Here is a 12,983-nt window from a genome sequence, read left to right as displayed (position 1 = left end):
AATTTCAAACTGTTATGCCATGCTTTTGCATTCGTACTAAGATGATTATCTATGCAAAGCACTGGAGAATTGGGTGGTCAATCTAAGCATTCCAGATGATGGTCTATGGGATGGCTTTACAATCAGTTAATTTGAGTTCTTTAAATGCCTCCCAAAAACTTTCCTAACTGTACATTTTGCTGCATGTGCATTGTATCCCTATTAAGCTGCATAAAATTTGCATTATGTCAAATCCTATATGTTGCAAGTATTGTAGAGACCACAGAAGTCTAATATACATGGTATGTCACTGTCCTAATCTCCATATACATTGGACACAAATTGTAGACACAATTAAAGGAACCTTTCATACCACTGTACACTTAGACCCTAAGCAGGGTATTTTATATGGTCTAGAACAGTGGTCATCAACCCTGTCCTCAGGGCCCACTAACAGGCCAGGTTTGCAAGATAACTGAAATACATTACAGGTGAAATCAGCATTGAAAGATTGGATACTCTATATGGGAGATAAGTCTACACTTATGCAGCTTACACATGACCGGACTCTGTCGATTCATTATGATCAAAATCCGGAAATACAAAAATACGAAAATCCAAAATTCCAAAATACAAAATAATAGCGAATGTAAGGAATACGAATTTATCCAAAGTTATGAATTATCTGAAATAACAAATGTCGCATGTAAACAAGTGAAAGGTAACAAATAATAATAAAAAAGGTTTTTTATTATTGTTATTTATTATTGATTCATTACATTCCATTTGTTTAGATAGGGCAGTCATTATTTTGGAAAATTTGTAACTTTCAAAAAATCCGTATTCGTTACGTTCACTAACAGCCAAATTTGAAAGGAAATTCAAAAACCTATAATTTATTAGTTAGCAATAGTTAAACAGTTGTTGTTATTTCAGATTTTCTAATTTTCGTTCTTCTTTTGAATTTTAGTTTATTTTCGAATTCACAGATTTTCGAATTCTCGAATTTTCATAATTTGGAAAATTCGAAATCCGGAAATTCATATATTTTGAATATTCAAATTTACGAATATTTGGAAAAAATTGTTAAACAGGTTTTCGTTAATTCGGATATTTCTGAATTTGTCGAAATTCTGTAAAAAACTAACTCGAAACTAAGCTAAATGCACATGTCTACTCCTGGCCTCATCCCTACTAAACTTATATTTCATAGGCTGTCTTGATGTATTAAAAGTCATATTTTCAGTTAGTGATATGACATTAGTTTGTTCTGTACCTGTTTGCCATGGATACCATGGATTGGTGGCAATGTGCATTTCTGGCTTGTGGGAATGGGAACTGTTCTGTTATTCTCATATGTCATTCCTCTACACTGGATTTGACTTTGTTTCAATAAACTTTGAATAAAAAAAAGTTGCTTGTTTCTAGAGAGCCTGTCAGCGTCTGAATTAAATATTTGTCATGTAATAATAAATTCTTTCTTGGAGCATCCATATTGAATAATTACCTGCACTATCCAGTCACTGAGAACTATGAGAATGCCACACAGACTCCACTCGTGTTAAAAAAGGTCTATTTTTATTCCCTCTTTAAGTTTTGGGGCTTTGCCGATTTTATAGTTTATGCTAGGTTTTTCTTACATGATATCACTGGACCCCACTTAGCACACTTATCCAAATAATAATAATATCCCTGGCTTATCACATTCCCTTATTCTTTCAGTTTTCTTGACATACTACACTCACAAAAAGCATTCTATTCTTTTGTCTTTGCAAATGTTTTTTTTTTCAACTTCATGGAACTCTTGTATTACTTACCATTAAAGAGAATGTATAGTTTTCATTGGCTTTTGGATGAAACTTTAAAATATATCAACTTGATTATAATAATATTTTTAGCATGTGTAAAAAAAAAAAAGAAAAAAATGTTTGCTTAGTTTGTAATTTATATGTGCATTGAACGCCCTCTGTCGGAAGTGACGAAACGCATCACTGCGTGATCTCCACGATAGCCAAAAGTGACGTTTGCGGGTCACCAACAGCTGGGAAACCAGGAAGCAGCCAAGCGCGGTGGTGCCCCTAGATGCTGATGTCTCCTTGTGGCTAGCGATCGCTGGCAATGCTACGGTTTGCATTTTAAACCTTTAAAGGGGGGTTTTTGGGCTTCAATAAAGCAAATTAAATGGGATTATGCTATGTGATTTTTATCTTCTCACATGATCCTGGTTTATTGGAGCTGCCCACACCTAATAGGAATACTAGCAGTCAGTGGATATCCCTGAGAGGTGGCAACACAAAGATATATTTGGCATGCTTGATTTGACAAGATTTCTGTTGAGTTTAACCCCAAAGGGGTTTCCTTTCATGTGGTGACAAATCTGGGTGTTTAGTGCAGGGATTTATGAACTTTTTTCACCTTTAAGAAAATTTAGATTTATTCACCGGAAACCATCTCAAGGGATTTTTTTTCTTGTATAAGGGATTGTACATAAGCGTGTCATATATGCATAAATTGACATGAGCGCTGCTATGGCGATTTAAAGTCGCTTGACATCTGATTATTTTTAATTGCCATTTGTTTTATATTTGTTTTAAGTTCAGTAGCTGCTATTTTATGATTTAAGATTATAAGCTGTAACCTTGACATTTACTACCTTAAGAGGATCATTCGTCCGTAGCGCTGAGTGGTGCGTTGGGGCCGTTTTTGTGCACTTTGTGTTTTTATTATCACCACCATTTACTGTTGCAGAAGAAACAGAATTTGAGGTGCAGGAAGAGAGCAAGACAAAATCAGTATCTTATTAAGTGGAAAGTGTATGCACCCGAGGAAATATCATGGGGAACCTGAAAATAATATACATGCCCCCAGGCTTCTTCAGGAGTTCTTCATTAAATTATCCTGAGAAGGTGTCACGTTCGGGCACCTGGAGGCTGCCCATTGGGGGGGAAGGCACCGTTAGGGGATAAGCCAGAGAAGATTGGCTCAGAGACCTGGCACACTTACCAATATCCAACATGGTCGCGGCAGGCGCACGAACATTCATTCACATCGCTCACCTGGCGTGCCTATTTTGGCACCCTCCAGCCTTTTTGAGGACAGATGCTCACAGACTTTGCTGACTGGTCTTCAGATCCCTGATGCCCATGTTCCTGTGTGCTTGTTACTTCTGTATTTCCTGTTACTGACGCAGCTTATTTCTGGACTTCCCCTTGATTCTCTTTTGGCTCTGACCATGGCTTGTTATACGAACCCGTTTCCGATTATCTCCTGTGTGTGACCATGGCCTGCCTCAGACCAAAATCCTCTCTATTCCTCTGCTTGGTCACGGTGCTCTGACCTTGCCTTCTGTTCCTGACCATGTCTCCTGCCTGCTGTCAGCACTTCCAAGTGTGTCATCCTGGATCAGCTACTTCCAGTGCCCAGCTTACACCTTAAAGCCACATTTTTTTCTTCAGCATTACCAAAACCATGTAGTGCAAGGGCCTGCCTGATTGCATACACATTTAAACTCCTAAGGTTTGACCTCATATTATATGGTTTTGGTAAATCTGATGGAAAAAATCAGCAGAAAGTCTGATAGGGTACATGGGGATTAAGAGGAATCACTACTGCAGATCCATCTGACTACCATACAGATGGCAACCCGTGCTTCTTTGGGCTCAGCATCTCCTGTTACCATCTCCAGGGGTGTTGTGCATTCAGCCCTAAGGGAAGCCCTCTCATCAGCTCTGCCTCGAGACGAGGTACGTGACACTCTGAGTCTGAGCTATCAGTAAGCGCAGAGGCAGTGTTATTTAATACATTAAAAAATATGCAGAAAGTAGCATTTAAACACGTGAAGGTTTAATAAAAAATAACTTTATGGTAAACATTGTAAAAGTTGCCTGATAGGGGGATCACTTGTATCCTTAAACATGTCGTTACATAAGGATATTGTTTTCTATTTTGCCCTACAAGACAGTCACTTGACGTCGGCAGGCCGTCATAGGATGGCCTCGATTTTGCGGTGGTATATCTGAATGATGCCTGAGGCTACAGGCATCATTCAGATATTGGCATTTTCATCCAGCGATTCCCTATACCCAAAGAAAGATCATAGTGGCTGTTCCGCCGCTTAATCATTCTTGCAGGCGGACGAAAGAGGACATCCACCCTCCCGCCACCCTCCGGTGCTTCTACTGACTCACCGCAGCGATTGGTGAGACGGACAGAGGATCCGCCGGCCCCGGATGTCCACCATAGACATTTCTGGCGGACCAGATGGTTGCCGGAGTCTTTATAATTGTCGGAGGCGGGGCGCGATATTATGACATCACGCCCAGCCTCTGCATTCAAAACTATGCCGCCTTGGCTGGGAAGCCAGGATCGTTTTTTTTTTTTAGGCTTCCCAGCCTAGAGGCGAGATGTGGGATCTTATTGACCCCATATCTCACTGTAAAGAGGTCCTGTCATATTCCTATTACAAGGGATGTTTACATTCCTTGTAATAGGAATAAAAGTGATCAAAATTCTATTAAATAAAAATTAAGTAAAATTAACAATAAAAAAAAGTGCCTGTCCCCGTGCTGTGTGCTCGCATGCAGATGTGAACGCATATGTAAGTCCCACCCACATAAGAAAACGGTGTTCAAACCACACATGTGAGGTGTCACAGCAAACGTTATAGCGAGAGCAATAATTCTAACCCTAAACCTCCTCTGTAACTCAAAACATGTAACCAGTAAAAGTTTTTAAAATTGGAGCCATTCCATGAGCATGTGCAATTTTGAAGCGTGACATGTTAGGTATCTATTTACTCGGTGTAACTTCATCTTTCACATTATGCAAAAAAATTGGGCTAACTTTGCTGTTTTTTTTTTTTTTTAAAGCATGAAACGCGTTAGAAAATGACTGCGCAAATATCGTGCGAGATAAAAAGTTGGAATGACCGCCATTGCATTCTCTAGGGTGTCTGTTAAAAAACATATATAATGTTTGGGGGTTCTATGTAATTTAATAGCAAAGAAATTATGAATTTTACATGTGGGAGCGAAGTATCAGAATTGGCCTGGATGCGAAGTGGTTAAGTACTTCTAAATTATCAAATGTCTTTTTTTTTCCTCTCTTCTAGGCACCAATTTTACAACACAACTTTAATTCGCCTCCTCCACAGATACTTTATAACCCAGCACAACAGATCCTGACCTACACTGGTTTTTGCTCTCCATCCTCCTCCCTTCCTTCCTATGCATCATATCCACTACCACTGCAGGTAACCTCAGATCATTGACAATCTTTACAAGGAGGATCTGAAAAAACAGCATTTTGATGTTATATTTAAAGTGGATCTTCAATGCATCTGAGCACCACAAAACAAAAATGCTAATTAATTTTTATTATTCAAAGCAAAATCCCCCATCCATCCAGGTCTTCATGCTTTATTTTGCTGAGAAATGACTTTGAAAAACACCCTCTAGCATTTCTAGGCGTGGCCATCTTGAGTAAGGGAAAATGATTAATGTAGCATTTATTTCCTGCCCTTAGCACAAGTATGCATACAGGAGAGTGTGGTTAGCTGAGAAAACCCCTCCTCCTCTCCTGACAATTCCTGGGATGTATGACATCATCTGCCTAGGCAGAAAACCAGGAAGTGACTGAATAAATGTAAAAAAAAAGTTTTTAAACAAGTAAATATGATATACTTTCCTATCCATTTACTAATGCTAGCAGTATGAGGATTAAAAATAATCAATGTTGATTAGGAGACTGAAGTTCCACTTTAAATCAGCCCATTAATTCATTAATTTTATTTGCATCGTTCAATCAGTCCACTGTTTTCATAGTGTTGATTCTCAGCATGTAAGCTGGATATTTCAAAGGTAATGTTTAGTGATTTTGCCTTTTCTTTGGTATGACTAGGAGTAAAAAAAAAAAAAAAATGTAAAACTTTTTTTGTCAGGCACAAATGAAAGACTGCATAACCACTTTGGTTATCATATCTTTATTCCCCTTAGGACCTGACATTAATGAATAAACATAAAAAGTAATATATAAATTGTTTTGGCCATAAATTAGGGTCTTTCTTAGAAATAATATCCTGCAAAAAGGATTATGTTATTTTCCATGTCCTGTATAGACAAAAAGACATAAAATGATTTGACTTACCTGTAAAATACTTTTCTTTGCGTACATCACAGGACATAGGATTGGCTAACATTTTATACCAATGGGTTTTGCTCAGCCAGGCCATTAAACGCTGGCTAAACACAAAGCTGTAACCCAGCTCTGCAAAACTCTCCCACTCCCAGCATGCCTTCAGTTTTGTAGCAAGCAATGCTGAAAGAACCCAAGACAGAGGGAAGGGTAACGTGGCCTGTAATGCACTTCATAAAAATGATTGCACGGACAAGTGAAAAATCCTGTTTTATTCTACATCCCAGGGTGCAGATTTGGCTAAATTCTTAGACCACTGAATCGCCAAAAAGAAACCAAAAGAGGTGAGCAATACGAGCCCATGAACTCCAAACCCCCAAAAAAAACAAAGAAGAGGTTTACTTACTTGGTTACCACCAAAGCCAGCGTCTTCTGAGGCCTGAACATTCAACTGGTAAACCTCATCATAAAGACAACAGAAGACCAGGTGGCAGCCCCACAGACCCGAGAAACAGAGGCCTGATGCTGGTGGGCCCAAGAAGCACTAATACTTCTAGTAGAATGTGCATTCTCAATAAAAGGAGGTACCTAAGGTCTTAGGCTTAAGTGATTATGAGACAAATCCACCTAGCAATAGTTGCTGCCCCTCATGTGGGTCCTCAAGCTAAATAAGGGGCAGGCAAGCTGAAAAATGGATGCTGCAACACACAACTCTCAACCCACTTCCAGGTAATGGGGACCAATTTCCTTAGGTTTCTTAGGACAGAAAGATGGAAGGACAATGTCACGGTTAGGTAGATATTGAAAAAAACACCTTTATTTAAAAAAAAAAAAAAGGTTCAAGGCCTCAGTCCTTTCTTTTTTTTTTTTTTAACCAAAGTGAGGTTTATTGAGCATGTAGAAGCAGGATACAGCATATATACACACTTAGAAACCGGTGCAACAGGCACCACATGTTACACAAGAAAAGTAAAAAAAAGGAGATGAGTAAATTCCATGTCTGACATACAACCGTGAAGTGTACAGGACAAACAGTGAACTGCTTACGCATGTTACAAATAGAAAAAAAAACCCTCTAGGGCCCCCACGGGTAACCACCTCAGAGAAATCCAGGATCATAGTACCATCACGGGTACGCCGCCCTAAGTCACGCAACTGTGAGAGTTCTCTAACCATCGGTCCCAGATTTTATGAAATTTCAGAGGGCATCCCCGATTAGAGTAGATAGTTTTTTTGTATGATAGGGTCAGATTGACAGCTCTCTTCCACTGCTGGAGCGTCGGGGGATCAGGTCGGAGCCACAATCTAGCTATCTGCATCCTAGCAGTAAAAAGAGTCTCCTGTAGGAAAGTCCTAAGATATTTGTCTTCTTCCCGGAGGGGGAGAAGACCAAGGATACACTGACGGGGGCATAGTGTGAGAGGGGAGCCCATGTGATCGTGCAGAAATGCAACTAATTGTGCCCAGTATCTGCGAATGGGGGGACAGGTCCAGATAAGATGGAAAAAAGTGGCGGAAGCATCGCCACACCCGGGGCATAAGGGGCTGAAGTCAGGTTTATATTTAGTCAAGCGTCTAGGTGTAACATAGGAGCGATGGAGAATGTAAAGGTGGGTCAATCTGTCGGATAATTTGGGGGATACCTCAGTCGACACCGCCAGGGCCTCACCCCAAAGCTCGTCCTCCATGTCACCGACGTCCGCCTCCCACTTAATTTTGAGACTATAAGCGTGAGCCGTGGCCCTCGGAGTGAGGAGATGTGTGTAGATAGTGGAGATGAGTTTCCGGGGGTCATCCCCGAGGACCAGGCTAGCTAGGGGCGTGCGAGTCAAGGCTGGGGGTGCGTTTCCAAACTGTGTCTGCAGCGCGTGACGGACCTGCAGGTAGCGAAAAAAAACGTGGTTAGGAAGGTCAAATTCGTCCTTGAGCGTCTGGAATGCCTTAACCCCAAGAGGAGAATAGAGATGAGACAGGTAGATAACCCCCCTGCATATCCACACCTTATAATCCGGCACTCGCAACAGTTCGGGCAAGGCAGGATTGTCCCAGAGGGGTGTATGTGCATGCAGGGAGGGGGCCCCGGATCTCATCTGTGACGTCCGCCAAACCCGGCCGTGGTGGGCGAGCATAGCACGCCCAGGCCCCAGGCGCGACAAACCTCTGTGTCTACAAAAAAGAATTTGGAAGGGGTGCGCAATCACGTCCGTCGCCGATGTACAGATCAGTAGGGAATACCTCAGCTTGTCGTACGTGCTGAGGTAGTGGAGGTGGGAGAGTTGGGAGGCCAGGTAGTATGTTTCGAGATCGGGTAATGCAGCGCCACCCAGGTGAGATGGGCACTTGAGGGTCTGCCAGGATAGTTTGTGCCTGGAGGAGCCCCAAATGAACGAATTGAGGATTGACTCCATATCGCGGAAAACACGAGACGGTACATGCAGCGGGGTGTGCCAAAATAAGTAAAGGAGCTTGGGAAGAAGGATCATTTTAACAAGACCCAGGCGGCCCATAACTCCGAGGGGGAGAGGCCTCAGTCCTTTCAAGAGAAGGTCAGAACTTCCTAAACTCTCCAAACAGACGTAAGAAGGAAGGCCAACTTTTGAGTGAGGAGAACCACTGAAAACCTGCAAAACCATACTCAGGTCCCACAGAGACAATGGAGTACACACAGATAGAAAAATGTGCACAACCCCCTGAACAAACTCTCACCAGAAATGAGAGGCAAGGAGGGTCTATAAAGGCAGAGAACTAACCCTTAAAAGGAGAAGTAAAGCCAAAGCTATCTTGGCTGTGCTTCACCTATAGATCACAGAAGTGCAGTTCTTTCTAAAGTCCACTGTCAGATCACGTCACAGAGCCTGACTAGCCAGTCTTTCCCACCCCCTTCACAGTTCGGTGCAGAAGGGGGGGCAAGCAGAGAGCCAGGGACTGAAAGTCCCCAGTCCATACTTCTCTTAATAGTATTTAGAGCAAGGACTTAAGCAGACACCCCCCCCCCCCCCCCAAAGAAAGCAAAATAACTAGTCCCACAGAGAATTTCCTAGCGGACTTTCTATTTTTTAGGAGGGTAGGAATAAATAAATTCCAAAAGACCTCTATTATTTATGGGCTTGAACAGTCATGTTGTTAAGCCAGTGACCGAGGAGGATTGTCCACAGGTCCTTCAGCCAGCAGGTCCAGATGATCTGGGTGGGCCCATGGAAAATCCGCCAGAAGCCTTTTTATGTTCAAACCCCATGCCTTCAAGACCTCTAAATTGGACTTGGAAACCAGTTCTTTTTTTTACAGATTTTGACCTTTTACTTATTTTTTTATATGAAGTAGTAAACAAAAAAATGGTTACACTGTTTCAATGACACCTGTAGACTCGCTTGAAGTGTCATATCATCTCATCTCAATTTCATAGCTCTTGGTGTACACTGTACAGTGAAACAAGTTATCTAATTTTGTCTCTGAATGAAAAATGGGATGGAGCTGTGTAGAAGATGGCAGGTGAGTGGGGTCGAGGCACTGTTCTGACTCAATTATTTGTGTTTATAAATTACCGCCTTAGGTACTGAGCTCCGTAAACAATAGGCTGCTTTATAGTGGTTGTAAAGTTTTTTTATTTTTAAACTAAAATAAAAATGTTATATAACTCCAATTCCAAAAAAGGTGTAACTCTGTGTAGAGTCTACATGGAAACACAAATCTCAGAAACCCATATTTTATTCACAATAAAAAGGAAACATCTTTAACAAAAAAATAAAAAAATAAGGCAATTCTGAAAGTGATGGCAGCAACACTTGTTAAAAAATTTGGAACATGGCCATGTTTACCACGGTGTAGCATGCCCTCTTCTTGTAACAACACTCTGTAAATGTCTGGGAACAAAGGAGACCAGCTGCTGGAGTTTTGGGAGAGGAATGTTGTTCCATCCTTGCGTGATATAGGATTCTTGCATTTTTGGGTTCATAGACCGTGATTTTTGAATCTATTCCTGAGCCCATGCAGTGGTGTTCATCACAAAATCATACCTGTTTTTAATGCAGTGCCGTCTGGGGCAAGCATTGTTGTGTTTTGGCCGTGTCCCTTGTACAAAGATTTTCCACATTGCCAGAATCTTTTGACAATATGATGTACTGTAGATGATGATATATTTAAAGTCTGCAATTTTACATTGAGGAACATTATTCTAAAATTGTTTGACAATTTTTACATGCAGCTTATCACAGATTAGTGAATAAACACTCTTCTGAGACACTGACTCTCTAAAGCTCCATACACACTATCAGATTTTCTGATGATTTTTTTTATTTTGTCAGATTTACCGAATACATATAATATGAGGTCAAACCTTAGGCGGTTCAATTTGTATGCAATCAGGCAGGCCCTTGCACTACATGGTTTTGGTAAATCTGAAGACAAAAATCAGCAGAAAATCTGATAGTGTGTATGGGGCTTAAGATGCTTGTTTTTTTTTCACCCAATCAGGGTACCGACCTGTTGCCAGTTAACCAAATGAATTGCAAAAATGTTCATCTTTTCGTTGTTAATACCACTTACTTTGACAGCTTTTGTTTTTGCCCCACCCGAACGATGTGTTGTTGCCATAAATTTCAAAATTACCTTATTTTTTTTAATAGACCATTTTCTCAGTTTAAACATTTGATATGTATTCTATTTTCTATTGTGAATTAAATATGGGTTTATGAGATTTTCAAATCATTGCAATCTGTTGTACTTACCTGCTCTATGCTCTACCCCCCGAGACCTTTATTTACCTCCTCCAACAGCTGCCACCTCTTGTGCTGTCTGAGAAAATCTACTGCTGGTTTGTCAGCAGCATACTATAGACTTGAATTTGTTGTTGTTCCCGATTGCGGAGGCGTAGGCGCTGGCACCCCAGCACTAAATTCGTATTGGCCAGGCTGCAGCCAACAAAGGAGGCAAGTAGGGAACTGCAGGTGGGGGGCTGGACTTGAAACATGAACTTGCACTTTAGACTAATAGTATGTGTTAATTTAATGGTGCAATATATTCAGTAATATCTTTTAAAATTTGCAATATTGTGTACAAGTATGCTTGAAGTAAAATGTTGTTACTGTTTCACAGCCTTCAGGTTCGTATCCAGCAACCTCCTCTGCAGATATCTCATTATCAGATGACAGTCAGCATCCACCGCACTCCAACTCTGTGAATGGATTGGCTTCAAATCTGCATTCACAGTACGACTCTAACATGGTCTTACCTGTTGAGAAGCCTCCTCCATATGTTCCTTAGGCTCAATGCTCTGATGCAATGACCATGTGGAACTTGCAGGAAACCAAGGATTAAAAGGGCTTTCTGGAGAAAAAGTGAAACATTCCTTCCAACTTCCAAAATATACCAGGTGTAAACTTAATAGTCTAGACAACAGATTTACATCAATACAGTTTACTATGTGTTACTGGCTGCAGTGAGTCCTTTTGTTTTTTTATTAACTGTCATTTTTATATTTAACTATTCTTATATTACATATTGTAGGTAAGGTAGATTATGAAATACAACAAACCACATTGCTTGAAAATTCCAATACTGTTCTCAGTAATAAATGTTTTCCTTTTTAAGGGTACTATAGTTTTATAAGTATTACACTCCTTAAAAGAGAAGTATGTTTTTTTTTTTTCCATATTCATACTTACCTAGGTGAATGCAGCATCTGTCAGATGCTGCAACAGTCCCCCTGCACCTCTACCCTGAGAGCCAAGCGATTGAACATCGCTGATGGCTCGGTTCTCACAGCTCCCTGGAGAAGAGAGCTGCTGACTGTCAATAAGCAGCTCTCCAGTTTGCTTCTTCCTCGCTCACTGGAGCGCTGAGCTGTAGAGGGGCGGGCAGCCACCGTCTTTAGCTGGACTTCTCCTTTAAAGGAGTTCTATAGTCATGGCATATGTTTTCATTATATAACATAAGCATTGTAATAACCATTCCAACTAATAGACATTTTTGGCAATAAAATATACGCTTACTTGAAAAATCATCTCATGTTGCAATCATCGCCTGGTAATCTCTTTCCACAACTTTCCAGATTCCCAGCATGCTTTGCAGCTTATCTTCTGCCATTTACTTTCATTTTCTAAGGACTACATATCCTGTGGTACCTTGCTGCCTGGAAACAGTAATTTCTGTATTGACTTTACCTCCTGAAACACCTTCTCTCAGCAACTCCTATTTCAGAAGGCAGGCTCTGTGACTAAACAGGACCTACTAAGATAGCTTAACCACTTTCAGACCGGACCATTTTGCTGGCTTAAGACCAGACCACTTTTTGCGATTCGACACTGCGTTGCTTTAAGTGAAAATTGCGCGGTCATGCGACGTGGTTCCCAAACAAAATTGATGTCCTTTTTTCCCACAAATAGAGCTTTCTTTTAGTGGTATTTGATCACCCCTGCGGTTTTTATTTTTTGCGCTATAAACAAAAATAGAGCGACAATTTTGAAAAAAAACGCATAATTTTTAACCTTTTGTTATAATAAATATCCCCAAAAATATATATATAAAACATTTTTTTCCCTCAGTTTAGGCCGATACGTATTCTTCTACATATTTTTGGTAAAAAAATGAAAATCGCAATAAGCGATTTGTTTGCACAAAAGTTATAGAGTTTACAAAATAGGGGATAGTTTTATGGCATTTTTATTAATAATTTTTTTTTACTAGTAATGGCGGCGATCAGTGATTTTTTATTGTGACACATCGGACATTTTTGGGACCATTGTCATTTATACAGCAATCAACGCTATACAAATGCATTGATTTCTGTGTAAATTACACTGGCAGTGAAGGGGTTAACCAGGCGGTGGCAGTGTAGGTGTTAAGTCTTCCTAGGGGCGTGTTACTAACTGTGGGGG

At 40.5% G+C, this 12,983-nt stretch overlaps 1 protein-coding gene across 1 annotated transcript in view; it reads left to right on the top strand.

Moving 5' to 3' along the window:
• The window catches only part of TMEM255B (transmembrane protein 255B), a 106,783-nt gene extending 94,674 nt beyond the window's left edge, over positions 1–12,109 (top strand). Inside the window, exons 8-9 of the mRNA XM_077482704.1 lie at positions 5,090–5,230; positions 11,203–12,109. Coding sequence (XP_077338830.1) covers positions 5,090–5,230; positions 11,203–11,370 — 309 coding nt within the window. The 3' untranslated portion in view covers positions 11,371–12,109. The remainder of the gene's footprint in view (positions 1–5,089; positions 5,231–11,202) is intronic.
• Positions 12,110–12,983: the final 874 nt, after the last annotated feature.

Source organism: Lithobates pipiens, unplaced genomic scaffold, assembly GCF_037356315.1.
Source record: "Lithobates pipiens isolate NorthernLeopardFrog02 unplaced genomic scaffold, aLitPip1_a1.2 Scaffold_16, whole genome shotgun sequence".
Lineage (NCBI taxonomy): Eukaryota > Metazoa > Chordata > Amphibia > Anura > Ranidae > Lithobates > Lithobates pipiens.
Note: the sequence above shows the minus strand (reverse complement) of the source record. Positions and strands in the feature narration are given on the sequence as shown.